This window comes from Lemur catta, chromosome 20 (genome assembly GCF_020740605.2).
Source record: "Lemur catta isolate mLemCat1 chromosome 20, mLemCat1.pri, whole genome shotgun sequence".
Classification (NCBI taxonomy): Eukaryota; Metazoa; Chordata; class Mammalia; order Primates; family Lemuridae; genus Lemur; species Lemur catta.
The window spans coordinates 30786749-30799361 of record NC_059147.1 but is presented as its reverse complement, the minus strand read 5'-3'; the positions used below and the strand labels follow the sequence as shown (position 1 = coordinate 30799361).

The following is a 12613-nucleotide window of genomic DNA, read 5'->3' as shown; positions in this document are numbered from 1 at the left end:
GGTATGTGAACATACTTCCTCAGCATATTTTGTGAGAATTCACCAAAAGTACTCTGAATGTATCAAACATGTTCCAATTTTATTTTCTATTTACCACTAGTGAGATTTAAAAGTTGAGAAACATTTGCGGACATTATCTCTTTGTCTGACTTCACTCTGATATACTTGTAGCGTATACTAGAGCTGTGACCACTAATTCTCTACCATACACAGTGATCCACCAGGTTCCTGGTCATGACCCCTCTTCAGTAAGACTTCACAGCATGGCTCCCCACCTTCCTTTCCAGTGCATGTGGCCAAATCATAAACAACCTGGCCTCTCATGTCTTTGAGTCTTCCGCCCCAATGATCTTGTCTTTCACTCTGCTTTAGCTGCCCACTAACATGGTCATAACCTTAACTTTGACCTTGTCCTCAGAATCTTGACTTCAGAGATCTCCCTCACTCACTCAAGCTCCTCTCCTTCCAGCTCACTTCTCTGGGACCAAACTTGCTAAATCACCCCCACCCAATCCACTTTTTCCTCAAGCACGACAGACCCTCGGGTCCTTCCTTCCCTCCTCTCCTAGCTTACCTATCGCCACGCCCTTACACTCGCCCCCTTAACTTCCTCCTCCCTCTTCTCTCTGCATTCTGCTTTCCCAACGAGGCTGAAGCTTCTTTTGTCCTCTCTCAGCAGATGATAACATCCTAATTATGGTAGACACTCAATAAATACTTGTGGTATCCATTAAAGGGGAGGGTACTAGAATAAGATGTGGAAAATCTGAGATCTGGTCCCAACTGTGCCACTAACTAGCTGTGTGATCCAGGCAAATCCTTCAACCTCTCTGGACCAGTCCTCTCCACTAAAAAATGAAAAGGCATGATGAAGTAATCTCCAAGTTCTCGTCCCATTTTATGAGAATTCATTATTTTTCTAAGAGCTCAAGTACGCACTGAATAAAAAATGAACTGGTTTTTTCACAATATCTATGAACATGTGCATATATAAAGTTATAAAGGAGAACCTCACCACATGTGATGATCCTCAAAGTCTCCAGCAATCGAACGTTACTTATGTAACAAAAATTTTCCAGAGGCCAAGACGGAGCTACTTCTTACTCTCTGTGTTGTAAGAGTGTGTGATAAAATAAGGCAGTGTGTCTATATGCACGTCCAACTCTATCGTATTTTGAAATAATAAAGTACCTATAGTTCCTGTTTGTGATAAATTAGTCAAATAAACAATTATATTTTTAAAAAGTCCATTTCTCCTGATGAACAACCTTAAGTCACACCACTAGTAAAATCAGCCTTGTGGGGGATTACAAAAGTACGCAAGACCCTTGCCTTCCTTGCTACACTGTGACATACTTTCCATAAGCAAATCTAAATTTATTTCATAGACTGCAGAAACCTCCCACACTAAATATAATAGCCTAAAAACTCCAAGGTGAGTACAACTGATTAGATATAGTTGCCTTTAAAAAAAAAGTTCTAGATTTCCATACCTGAAAGAAACCAAACTTCAGAGAAAGCAGACTCTAGACTCTGAAATCTTGCACAAATATCTTATATAGCAACAAATTATCTAGCCACTGTGTCTACTAGAATCTAGACATTTAACTGTACCACAGATTAAAATGAATTTGCCTTATGATTATTGGCAAAGGACCCTGCTTCCATTCCATTACCAAAGCCACAAAGTAAAGCAAACCAAGAGGATGTCCTAACAATGATTTGTTCACTCCGCCCAAGGCAGACAAGTGTTTTAAAATTAAATCCTAACTCCTAAATAACCACCGGATCAAAGAATAAATCACTTGGGAAATCAGGTACGTTGAGACAAATGAAAACAAAAACACAACATACCCAAACTTATGGGATACAGTGAAAGCAATGTTCAGAGGGAAATTTATAGTAAAAATGCCTAAAAAGAAGAAAGCTCTCAAATCAACAACCTAATTTTATACCTAAGGAACCAGAAAAAGAGCAAACCAAAGTCAGCAGAGGTACCCAGAGTAGTCAAATTCATAGAAACAGAAAACAGACAGTGTTTGCCAAGAGGTGGGGGAAAGGCAGAAGGGGACTTACTGTATAATGGGGACAGAGTTTCAATTTGGAAAGATGAAAAGTTCTGGAGGTGAATGGTGATGAAGATTGTACAACAATGTGATTGTACTTGATGCCATCAAACTGCACACTTAAAAATGGTTAAAATGGTAAGTTTTATGTTATGAATATTCTACAATAAAAAAAATTACATTTGAGAATTATTACTAAAAAACAAAACAAAACCCACCACAGTGAGATACCACTTTATACCCACAAGAACAGATATAATAAGAAAAACAGAAAATAACAAGTGCTGGCAAGAATGTGAAGAAAACGGAAACCCTCATGTTTTGCTGGTGGGAATATAAAATGGTGCAGCTGCTATGGAAAACAGTTTGGCGGTTCCTCAAGAAGCTAAACATAGAACAAGCGTATGAACCAGCAGTTCCACTCCCAGGCATACACTGAAAAGAAGCGAAAACAGGTATTCACACTGGTACTTGTTCACAGATATTCCCAGCAGCATTATCTGCAATAGCTAAAATGTAGGAACAACCAAAATACCCATCCATGGATGAATGGGTAAACAAGTTGTTTAATTATTACACAACTATTTAAAGTCACCCATAAAAAGGAATGAGGTACTGATACATGCTACAATTTGGATGACGACAAAAACATTACACTAAGTGAAAGAAGCCAGTCCCAAAAGGTCACATATCGTATGATTCCTATTATATGAAATGTCCAGAACAGGCAAATCCAGAGACAGAACGTGGATCGGCGGGTGCTGGGAGGTGGGGAGGGAGGAACAGCAGGAGTGATTACTTAGTGAGTACGGAGCATTATTTTGGGGTGATGAAAACGTTTGGAAACTAGACAGAAGGATGGCTGCACAACATTGTAAATGCACTAAATGCCACTGAATTGTATATTTTAAAATGGTTAATTGTATGTTATTTGAATTTTGCCTCAATCAAAAAATATAAATTCTAAAATTAATCGAATCATATGGTTGAAAATATAACTTCTGGGCTAAAATATACTCTGAGTTTTTTTCCCAACTAGCCTCCAAGCTCCTTTGGAACTAACTGAAAGGATTTCGAGAAACGTGTGCAAATTGCCTGGTCTTCCCAACTTCAACAAACAGCACTGCTATACAACCAACTGCACAAGCCACAAAACTAAGAGAAACCCCGACACGGCTCCCATTCCTCACTGTCCCTCAGCCCTTCCAGCACCGCACCCTCCCTGATCCTTCTCAAATCCATCTTCTCTTTAACTCCACGCCCACCACTGCAGTCCAAGCCACTCTCAACGCCCCCCTGAACCACTGCGGCAGCTACTAACTACCCCCCCTGATTTTTCAAACTGCAAATATTATCCACCAACCCTAAACACCTTCAAGGGCTTCTCACTCGTCCCAATGGCCCTCTACACCCTGCCTGCTTCTCCTGCCTCAGCAAATACTCCTCCCTCTTACACTCGGACTTCTAGTCACACAGGTTCTCTTTTAGTTCCTTCAACACACCACATTGCCTCCTGCTGCAGACATGCTCCCTGTTCAAATACTCTTCCACCTGACCCCTCCCTTTGCTGACTTAACTACTACTTGTCCTCAAGAGTCACTTTCCCCAAATTTGAGTCAGATTCCTTCCTTACCAGCTCTCAAGAACCACGTTCCTTTCCTTTAGAGCAGTAATCTCAATTGATACTTTTACTTTCATAAATGTGCCTGGTTAATTTACGTTTGACTCCTCCGTTAGACTGTAAGCTCCACGAGAGCAAAGAGCATACATGTCATTTTCATTTTATCTCCAAAGCCCAACACAGCATCCAGGGGATGAAAAGAATCTGTCAATAAATTTGTTGTGTTACTGAGACTCCAGCTCCAGAGCCCTTCTAATATTAAAAAGAAAAAGAAAAACTATTTGGGAATATAAAATAAGGAAAGAAGGATTAAAGATATAAAGATCAGAACTTTCTCAACATGCAAAAATGACTACGATGCAAAAGGCCAAAAAATACAAAAGGCCAAAAAGATCTAGCAACATCAAAACATCAAATCTATAAAAAGAAAGATTTACGTTAAACAGATAGAGTCCCTATGAGATCTCTGAAAATAAATAGCACATCTACTACTCCAATCGTGAAGGTTTACAGAGGAGCCTGTTTTGTAATCCTTGATAGCAGCAGTCACAGTTCTGCACTGCTCATCCCAGTCCACCTCTCTGGTCTTTATGCTTCTTTTGGGCATGTGCAAAATGCAAAAATACATATTCTCTCTTCCCTGTTAGATAACAAGCTGTTTAAAAGCAAAGGTTTCCCCCTAGCCCTTTCTTTTAAATCTTATAGGCATATGTGCTGTACCTCAGAGCTGAAATGAGAAATGTGAAGACTGCTAACACACCCTGAAATTAAGATAGCAAATTGTGGATGGGAAACAGTTCTGTGAACAGGGAAGAGGCTAAGGGATAAAGAAAGACACTCAAGAGCTTCCCTTAACACTCAGTGTCAGCAACAAGGCCAGGCTGAGGTATCCCCAGACCTCTGCTAGGATTAGTCTTGAGCCTGGGTACAAAAAGTACCCACATGCCCCGGACAGAGTAACAGTCCCAAGCGGCCCTTCGCGAAGCTCCTACTTGTGGAAAAGATGTCCACAGGGCAGCTTCCTTGCAGCCTGCATGGAGTCCCAGCAGATGGCACAGTCGTCATTATTGACAGCCAGCTCCTCTGGAGTCGCAACTGCAAACCTGCAAACACAAAACAAGCCCAGCAGGAATCGCTGTCAATGCCACACACATACTGAACACCACTTTATACACTTCACCTTTGTAACAGCACAGCTACAGAGAAACCGTGTTCAGTAAAAAAAATTTCACAATCAAAACATTGTAACTGCTTTCTCTTCATAGCCCATTAAAAAGCGAGTGAGAAACTTATGCACAGAAACTAACTTTGGCTTAATAATGGCTGCTGTTAGTGATGACTTCAAAAAACACTCCTGGGCAAATTAGAGGACTAAGACCCTCAGAGATCCAAACTGTCGCCTATGCACAGAGAGGATACCCATTAATCTTACACCTTCAGGCTTGGTTTAGCCTCAGTTGGCAAATGAGTGCCTCCTTCAGTTAAGTGTACGTGCAAACATTCAGGTGTGAAGAATAATTGAGAGGCCCACCTTCACGAAAGGAAGAGGGCAGAAACCCAAGGAAACTTCTATTTGATAAGAATGACGATAAAATAATGACATAATGATAACCTAATGCTTATTAAGCACTGTGTGCCCAGTACTATTCTAAGTACATGAATTATATTATGAAATTCTCCCAACAGTTCCAGGAAGAAGGTTCTGTTATCATCACTATTTTGGAGATGCAGTAACTGGGGCTCAGGAGTTAAGTAAATTGCCCAAAATCACATAGCAACTCAGTGAGGATTCACACCCAGGCAGTCGGACTCCAGAGCCCGTATTCCTCACCATTCTGTTAATAGTTTATGAAATCAAGTTCTATTATACTCTGGGATTCATTATTTTTGAAGAGCTAAAAGGAGTAAACTTGGGCGACATCAACCAGTGCTCTTACCTGGCTTCCATGTTACCAACCACACGCAGATAGTTCTTGTGCCGACGAATCCGACGCTGCACCTCATGAAACAGGTAACGCAGCTGCATAAAGATGACTAGGCTGGCCATGGACAACCAGATGTTGCCAAATAACTTAAACATAGAGAAAAAGAGAGTAAAACACACAAGAAAATGAATGTGAACCTGCTACTGATGAGGTGCAGAGTGCAGTAGCAGCTCTTAATTGCTGGTGACGGTGAACTGGAACAATCTTTCAGAAAGCAAATGCATATGTGTATTTCATTACCCTAAACAATGTACACACTGTTGAGCCCAGTCATTCCATCACCAGCAATCTCTCCTGAGAAACTAATCAGAAATTCAAAAGCTTTAAGCAAAAAGAGGCCTATCCATGCAATTATAAAAAAAGAAAATATGGAAATGAACAAAATGCCCAGCAGAGGAACAGTTAGGCTGTAAATTCATATAATGTTATATAGTCATTAATTATATTTACTGTGATACACAATTACATATTAATATTCTATTTTTATATGTAACAGTTTTAAAGGTCAATTACATGGGAAAATAGTATTTGTTAAGTGAAAAAAGCAGGATATAATTATCATTATAAAACTAATATGTGATAAATTATGTAAAGATATAAAATAGCAAACAACTGAATACAATCTAAATAGCCCATCACGGCTTTGGTTAATTAAATCATGGCACATCTGTATGATGAAATTTTTATCCTAAAGTATTAAAATGGTTTAGAAGAATTGTTGCTAGCATAGGAAAATGTTCATAATACATTAGCTAAAAAAACTAAACTATATGTCCAAAATATGATCTCAATTTATGAATGTATATATTTGAATATATAAAGAAGCAGTTATTAATAAATACAACAAAATGTTAACAGTTATCTCTGGGCACTTGTTTTCCCCTTTTTTGGCTGGGGGAGGGCTCCTTTTTAACAGAAGAATTATTATGATTCTAGGGGTTTTTTTTGAGACGAGTCTCGCTATGTTGCCCAGACTGGTCTCACTCTCCTGGGCTCAAGCAATCCTTCTGCCCCAGGCTCACCACCAGCCAGGACTACAGGCACGAGCTACTGCACTTGGCACTTTTTTTAAAAACAGTACATTTTCAAAGTTACTTTCAAAAAGCAGACTTAGAGATGTGCTGTGCCTAACCCAATAATTTGTCATTGCTACTTTGAAAAGGCTTATAATTTAAATAAATTGCCCATCAACTATGTTGATTCTCACCATTATTAGATCACCGAAGTGCTAACCAGTGAAGCAGATTTACAACATTGTTAATTTCTAACACATCAAAGTAAAATGTAAACAATGAAGGAAGCAGGAATTAAGTATAAGGACTTTGTTTTTAATTATAAAGATGGAAAATGTATGAATCCATGAAGTAGCTAACACTACAAGAATCCCCATTACAAAGTAACTGCCACATATTAAAAGCCACAGAGACTATGGGGAGAAGCAGCCCCTTAATTTCATGCTAAAAGAATTATCTACTGACTTGGTCAGCAGAATGAACTAAGTCTTCAAGAACAGCAAACACCTCCTGAGTTGGGCACCAGCCAAAGTGGTTCCATAACACTGCTTTACACCCAATGGCAAAAAAAAAAAAGGAAGGGTGCACAACTGCATTCATTTTTATAGTCTTTTAAGTGGTTCATCCACATCTTATTTCAAAGATTTCATTTTTTTAATATACAAACCAAGCTTCCTGATTCTGAAAGTCTAGCCCTCAGAGCTCCTCATAAGGGAACTTACCAGCATGTGAATGTGGTGCATGAGGTCCAGGGACAAGAGAGTGAGCTCCATGACAAAATCTGTATAATACACATATGTTCCCTTTCCTTCCCAGGTCCCCTCGTGGTTGAGGTCCCAGAGGTGAATTATATATCTGCAATGAAAAGAGAAAAACACCTTAATAATTTACTATTACAACTGAATTTGGCTTAAACATGTTAAAAAAACACATTTTTATATATCTTATACCTATTATATCTTAAAATCAACTGTATGAGATCTCAATCACCTCCTTCCCAAATTTCTACTCACCGTAAAATCACATGAGCAGTCCTCACTGTCACAAGAAGAGACTATAAAAAAGGATATGTATATATATATATTTTTAGTAAAATTTAGAATTGCTCAGGCCAAACTCACTTTTACAAAATCATAAAAGACAAACATTTCTCAGTTCAATTAAAAAGCATATTGTTCAAATTTACCAACCATTTCCTCTACTTCAAATTTCCACGGACTATCTTCATGACCTAGAAACTTAAATTTTATTGAGCCTTTTCTTGTTAATAGGTGACAACCAATCACATCCGTTCATCTCCTGGGGATGACTCATACAATCTTGAGGTTCACCTTAGGGGTTTAACAATCACTTCAATTTCATGCAGCATTAAGCCACCATAACTGATTACCTGAAAGGGTGTCTGACTATTTGGTGACATTCTAACTCCAAGTATAATTTAGGTACTACTGTCCTAGATGTGAGTACTGCTCTCTCCCTAGTGCCCTGTGTACTCCCTGGTCCACCAGAAGAAAAGAGAACAAAGGAAATAAAAAACAAAATAAGCCTCTCATAGTATCTTATAGAAATTGATACTAAGAAAAATTTCCTCTTAATCTATCAAAAGAGAACTGTTACATTAAGACTAAACTCTCATTTATAAATGAAAAATACTTTACATGAGAGAGAAACACTGTGAAAAAAAGGAATATGATTTAGTTCAAAATTCTGAATCTGTAACATGATAAATTATCTTAAAAGAATAAACAATAACAAGCTAAAAGTATATACTATAGTATAATTCAACAGGCCCAATTGAATGTGTTTATTTTTAGGTGTATGTTTTTCAAAGTTTGGTCTAATATTATTAATAAATGAAAGAGAACCAAAAAAAGCAAACATAAATATAATTCAAATAGTGCTTTATAATACAATATATCTAAAGCAAACTAATTAATATAAGTCGGTGTAAATAAAATTTTCAACAGATTTTATTTCAAGAGGAAGTATAGTTATATACCTTTCATATACAGAAAGCATTCAACTAGGATTGCAAATGTTTTTAAGTATTTAAATGTTCTTTTTCTAACTTTACTCTTACTATGTTATACTCTGAAGTGAATGTTATTAACCTATCTATCTATTTATTTTACAGAGACAGAGTCTTGCTCTGTCACCCAGGCTGGAATGCAGTGGCCTGATGATAGCTCATGGGTTAAAATGATCCTCCACCTCAGCCTCCCAAGTAGCTAGTACTACAGGCATATGGCAATATGTCCTGGCCCAGAAATAAATTTTAACTCTGCTCTACTAAATTCCTAATTAGTAGTTCAAACTTAATAAGTGTTTTGATGTTAACCAATTAGCTTCAGTATATCTGATATCTCATTTTTTTAATTAATAACAGTAATTATGGGTAAAAGCATTTTGCCTTTGGCATGAAGAAAAAGCAAATATAACCACTGAATATAAGGACGTACAAGGAATTTTGATTTCTACCGAACAGAAATTGGTATTTTCAGAAAGGTTTAAAAGAGTAAAAATTTTTTAAATTTTAAAATATTCATGGATGGCTCAGATTTTTCCTTCAAAATAATGAATAAAGTTTACACATTCATTATATTGTCCTGAAAATTACCCTATCTAAAAAAGAATTATAATAGAGTATTTAATTATTAATCACCACCAATCAGAGAACTTGGATTGTGCCACTTGCCACCCTTGAACCTTAAGCAATTCACTTTACCTCTATGCTTCAGTCCCCTTTCACAGACAGGAATAATAAAGTGAGTCAATACATGTAAAGTATTTAGAACAATTACTGGCATATAGTAAGTACTTTATAAATGCTGGAAAAAATGATTATTTTTCATTAGGTTGTGGTAAGTACCACACAAAAGCATTCAGTACCAGTACCGAACACAAGAAAAGGAACTCAATAAATGCTTGCTAAAATGAAAGTCCAAATATCCAACCATCACTTCATGGGTGAAAATAATGTGTCAGTAATCTTCCAGCATCCTTGAAAATACATAGGAATATAATCAGAGCTAACCCTGTGTCCAGCCCCTCACCTCTGCAGCCATGAAAGCCAAGGTGTGCATTCCATGGGTGTAGCCTGTGACACAGCAGACAACTGCCAATCCACAGCATGAAAGCAGCATAGCAATCAACAGGGACAAGACTCGACCGTGGCTACTCATTGGTGTCGTGGGAGAAAAGGAAAGCTGAAACGCACAAAACAGGAAGATAGCTCATCCTTCTTCATGGCAGTGTTAAACGTCACTGAGAAACTCAAGGTCAATCTTGGCGTCCTTGCTTTGGGGGTCTGTGCTAAGCACAGAAAAGCATCCCATTTCTATATGGCAAAATTCTACAATGACGAAATATGAGTGTAAACTGGTATTTAGAGATTTTTATCATTTAATTTACCAAATATAACAATATGCATTATATTTTCATCTCCTATTCTCAAGGATCCTCCTACCACTGGGATTATAAACCTTTAGAAGCAATCTTCCAAGGGTATCCAATTTTGTCCTCTAACATTCTACAGGACTCAGGACGGCGCTTCTTTCTCAATCTTGCCTATCCTTTAGGGATAGGGCAGCAGAAATGTAATCCAGGTACAGATTTACTTCTAGTACAATGTCATGTTAAATATTATGCAAGGAGAGGCAACTGCCTGGAAAGAAGGCCTGGAGCTGCGATTCCTGAGGTAGTAGGTGTAGATAAAAAACGAGTTCGGGAGGTTAGAAGCTCCTGTTTGTGACCACAAATAGGGGTTGAATTGTGAAAGAAATGAAGGCATTGAGAGTGAGATCAACTCACACAGAGGGGCAAGGGCCACCAGGTCCATGAGGACGGGGTAAAGACAGGGGAAAACAAGGCCCTGGAGGGGGATTCACTGACAGCAGAATTGTGAGTGCACATTTACTCAGGACCCATGAGCACTACAGGGTGGGGGTTCACTGGCACAGCTCTGATCTGAAGCCAAGAGGCAGATCCACACCCAGACAAAAAAAGGATACAATCTCCCATGACCAAGGAAGCCTAATTCAGTCCTGGTCCAGGGGTGAAAACAGTGTAAACTAGTCAGAAAGAGCAGCTCCAAGAATCAGGGTGAGGGGAGCAAAAATAGGAGACTAGAACAGAAAATATCCAGAAGAAACCAGATTTGTACTCAGTTTATATATCAAGGCTTCCTTACACTGGAATTAAAACTTTTTGTAAAGCTGAACTGACCCCACCTGGGCTGTAATGTAATAATACACCATGGGGCTGGGAAGGAAACTTCCCCAGGAGACATTGATTCTGCATCCCTTGGCTGCTATAGAAAGTCCCTCAAGAAACAGGCAATGGATACTGGATCCAGGAGTTTTTCCCTTGAGAGCTACCCCAGAATGCCTGCTGTAGCTCATTCATATTGCACAATTCAAACCTGGCAAACGTGTCACTAAGCAAGCAAAGAACTTGGCTAAAAACTCACATATTCAAACCGGTCCTTGCAGAGCTGAACCATCAGATGCAGAAATACAAGTCCAGCAAACCAGAGGCACCACATGACGACCTCTTCCACTGTCTGGACATTCAGCACACCAAAAATGAAAATGAACTTGTAGAAGATAAAATTCCAAAACTTGTCTTTGAGATGCTAAAAAGAAAAATGTTCATCAAGGTGAGTGCCATCACACCTAACAGCTTAAGAAAAGTCAACATAACAAAAGCTGGCTTCTATGGAAGAAACAGTCTATGACTTAGCTTTCTAACACTTCTCCATAAGAAAAGAGGAGAGGAGAGGAGAGGAAAGGGGAGGGGAGGGGAGGGGAGGGGAGGGGAGGGGAGAGGAGAGGACAGGAAAAAGGAAAGGAAAGGAAAAAGGAAGGAAAGGAAAGGAAAAAGGAAAGGAAAGAAAGGAAAGGAAAGGAAAGGAAAGGAAAGGAAAGGAAAGGAAAGGAAAGGAAAGGAAAGGAAAAAGGGAAAAGGAAAGGAAAGGAAAAAGAAAAGGAAAGGAAAGGAAAGGAAAGGAAAGGAAAGGAAAGGAAAGGAAAGGAAAGGAAAGGAAAGGAAAGGAAAGGAAAGGAAAGGAAAAAGGAAAGGGAAAGGAAAGGAAAGGAAAGGAAAGGAAAGGAAAGGAAAGGAAAGGAAAGGAAAGGAAAGAAGGAAAGGAAAGGAAAGGAAAGGAAAGGAAAGGAAAGGAAAGGAAAGATGGAAGGAAGGAAGGAAGGAAGGAAGGATGGAAGGAAGGAAGGAAGGAAGGAAGGAAGGAAGGAAGGAAGGAAGGAAGGAAGGAAGGAAAGGAAAGAAAGAAAGATAGAAACCCTCTGAAGAAGATAGATGAGACACACAGAAAGTAATTTGTCAACTCTGGATTCTAACCCTAAATCACTTATGGAATTTTAGCCATTTTTAAGGGTAGTGATATTAATCTGGTTATGTATCAAGAAATAAAAATACCTTATACTTTCAATGCACAATAAAAATGAATGGTAAGGGCTATCAGTATCCTTTTAAAATATTTCTGTCCTCTATATTCTTAAACAGTAGAAAAGGTTAGACTTCAAAGAAAAATATGCTTCCAGATTAAAAAATAGATGACCATTTTCCAGCCCATAATAGAGAACAAAAAGTACAAAGAAAATTAAAACGATGCTTTAACATTTTTATGTATTTTCTTGTCTTCTTCTTATGTGCAAAACACATTAATTTTTGTACACTACTTTCTTTCACCTACCATGTTGTGCAAACCTTACCAATGTCAATGCATATTCTCTGAATATACCAAGATGTCATTTTAGTGGTTCCAGATGGACACTGTTTAAATTTTTCACCATTCAGAAAAACATTGTAATAAACATCTTTGCATGTTATCATCAACATACTCAAATCAAAGGTTACAAATATGTTATGGTTTAGAAGTAATATCCACCTGACTTCCAAAGAAATTGT

The 12613-nt window shown here is 38.3% G+C and overlaps 1 protein-coding gene across 1 annotated transcript in view; it reads right to left on the bottom strand.

The window, feature by feature from the left end:
* Nucleotides 1–12613, bottom strand: part of AMFR (autocrine motility factor receptor) — a 39106-nt gene that overhangs the window by 15089 nt on the left and 11404 nt on the right. Inside the window, exons 3-8 of the mRNA XM_045533695.1 lie at nucleotides 11154–11318; nucleotides 9739–9891; nucleotides 7699–7739; nucleotides 7408–7540; nucleotides 5625–5758; nucleotides 4680–4790 (exon numbers count right to left, since the gene is read on the bottom strand). Of these exons, the coding sequence (XP_045389651.1) occupies nucleotides 4680–4790; nucleotides 5625–5758; nucleotides 7408–7540; nucleotides 7699–7739; nucleotides 9739–9891; nucleotides 11154–11318 (737 nt within the window). The remainder of the gene's footprint in view (nucleotides 1–4679; nucleotides 4791–5624; nucleotides 5759–7407; nucleotides 7541–7698; nucleotides 7740–9738; nucleotides 9892–11153; nucleotides 11319–12613) is intronic.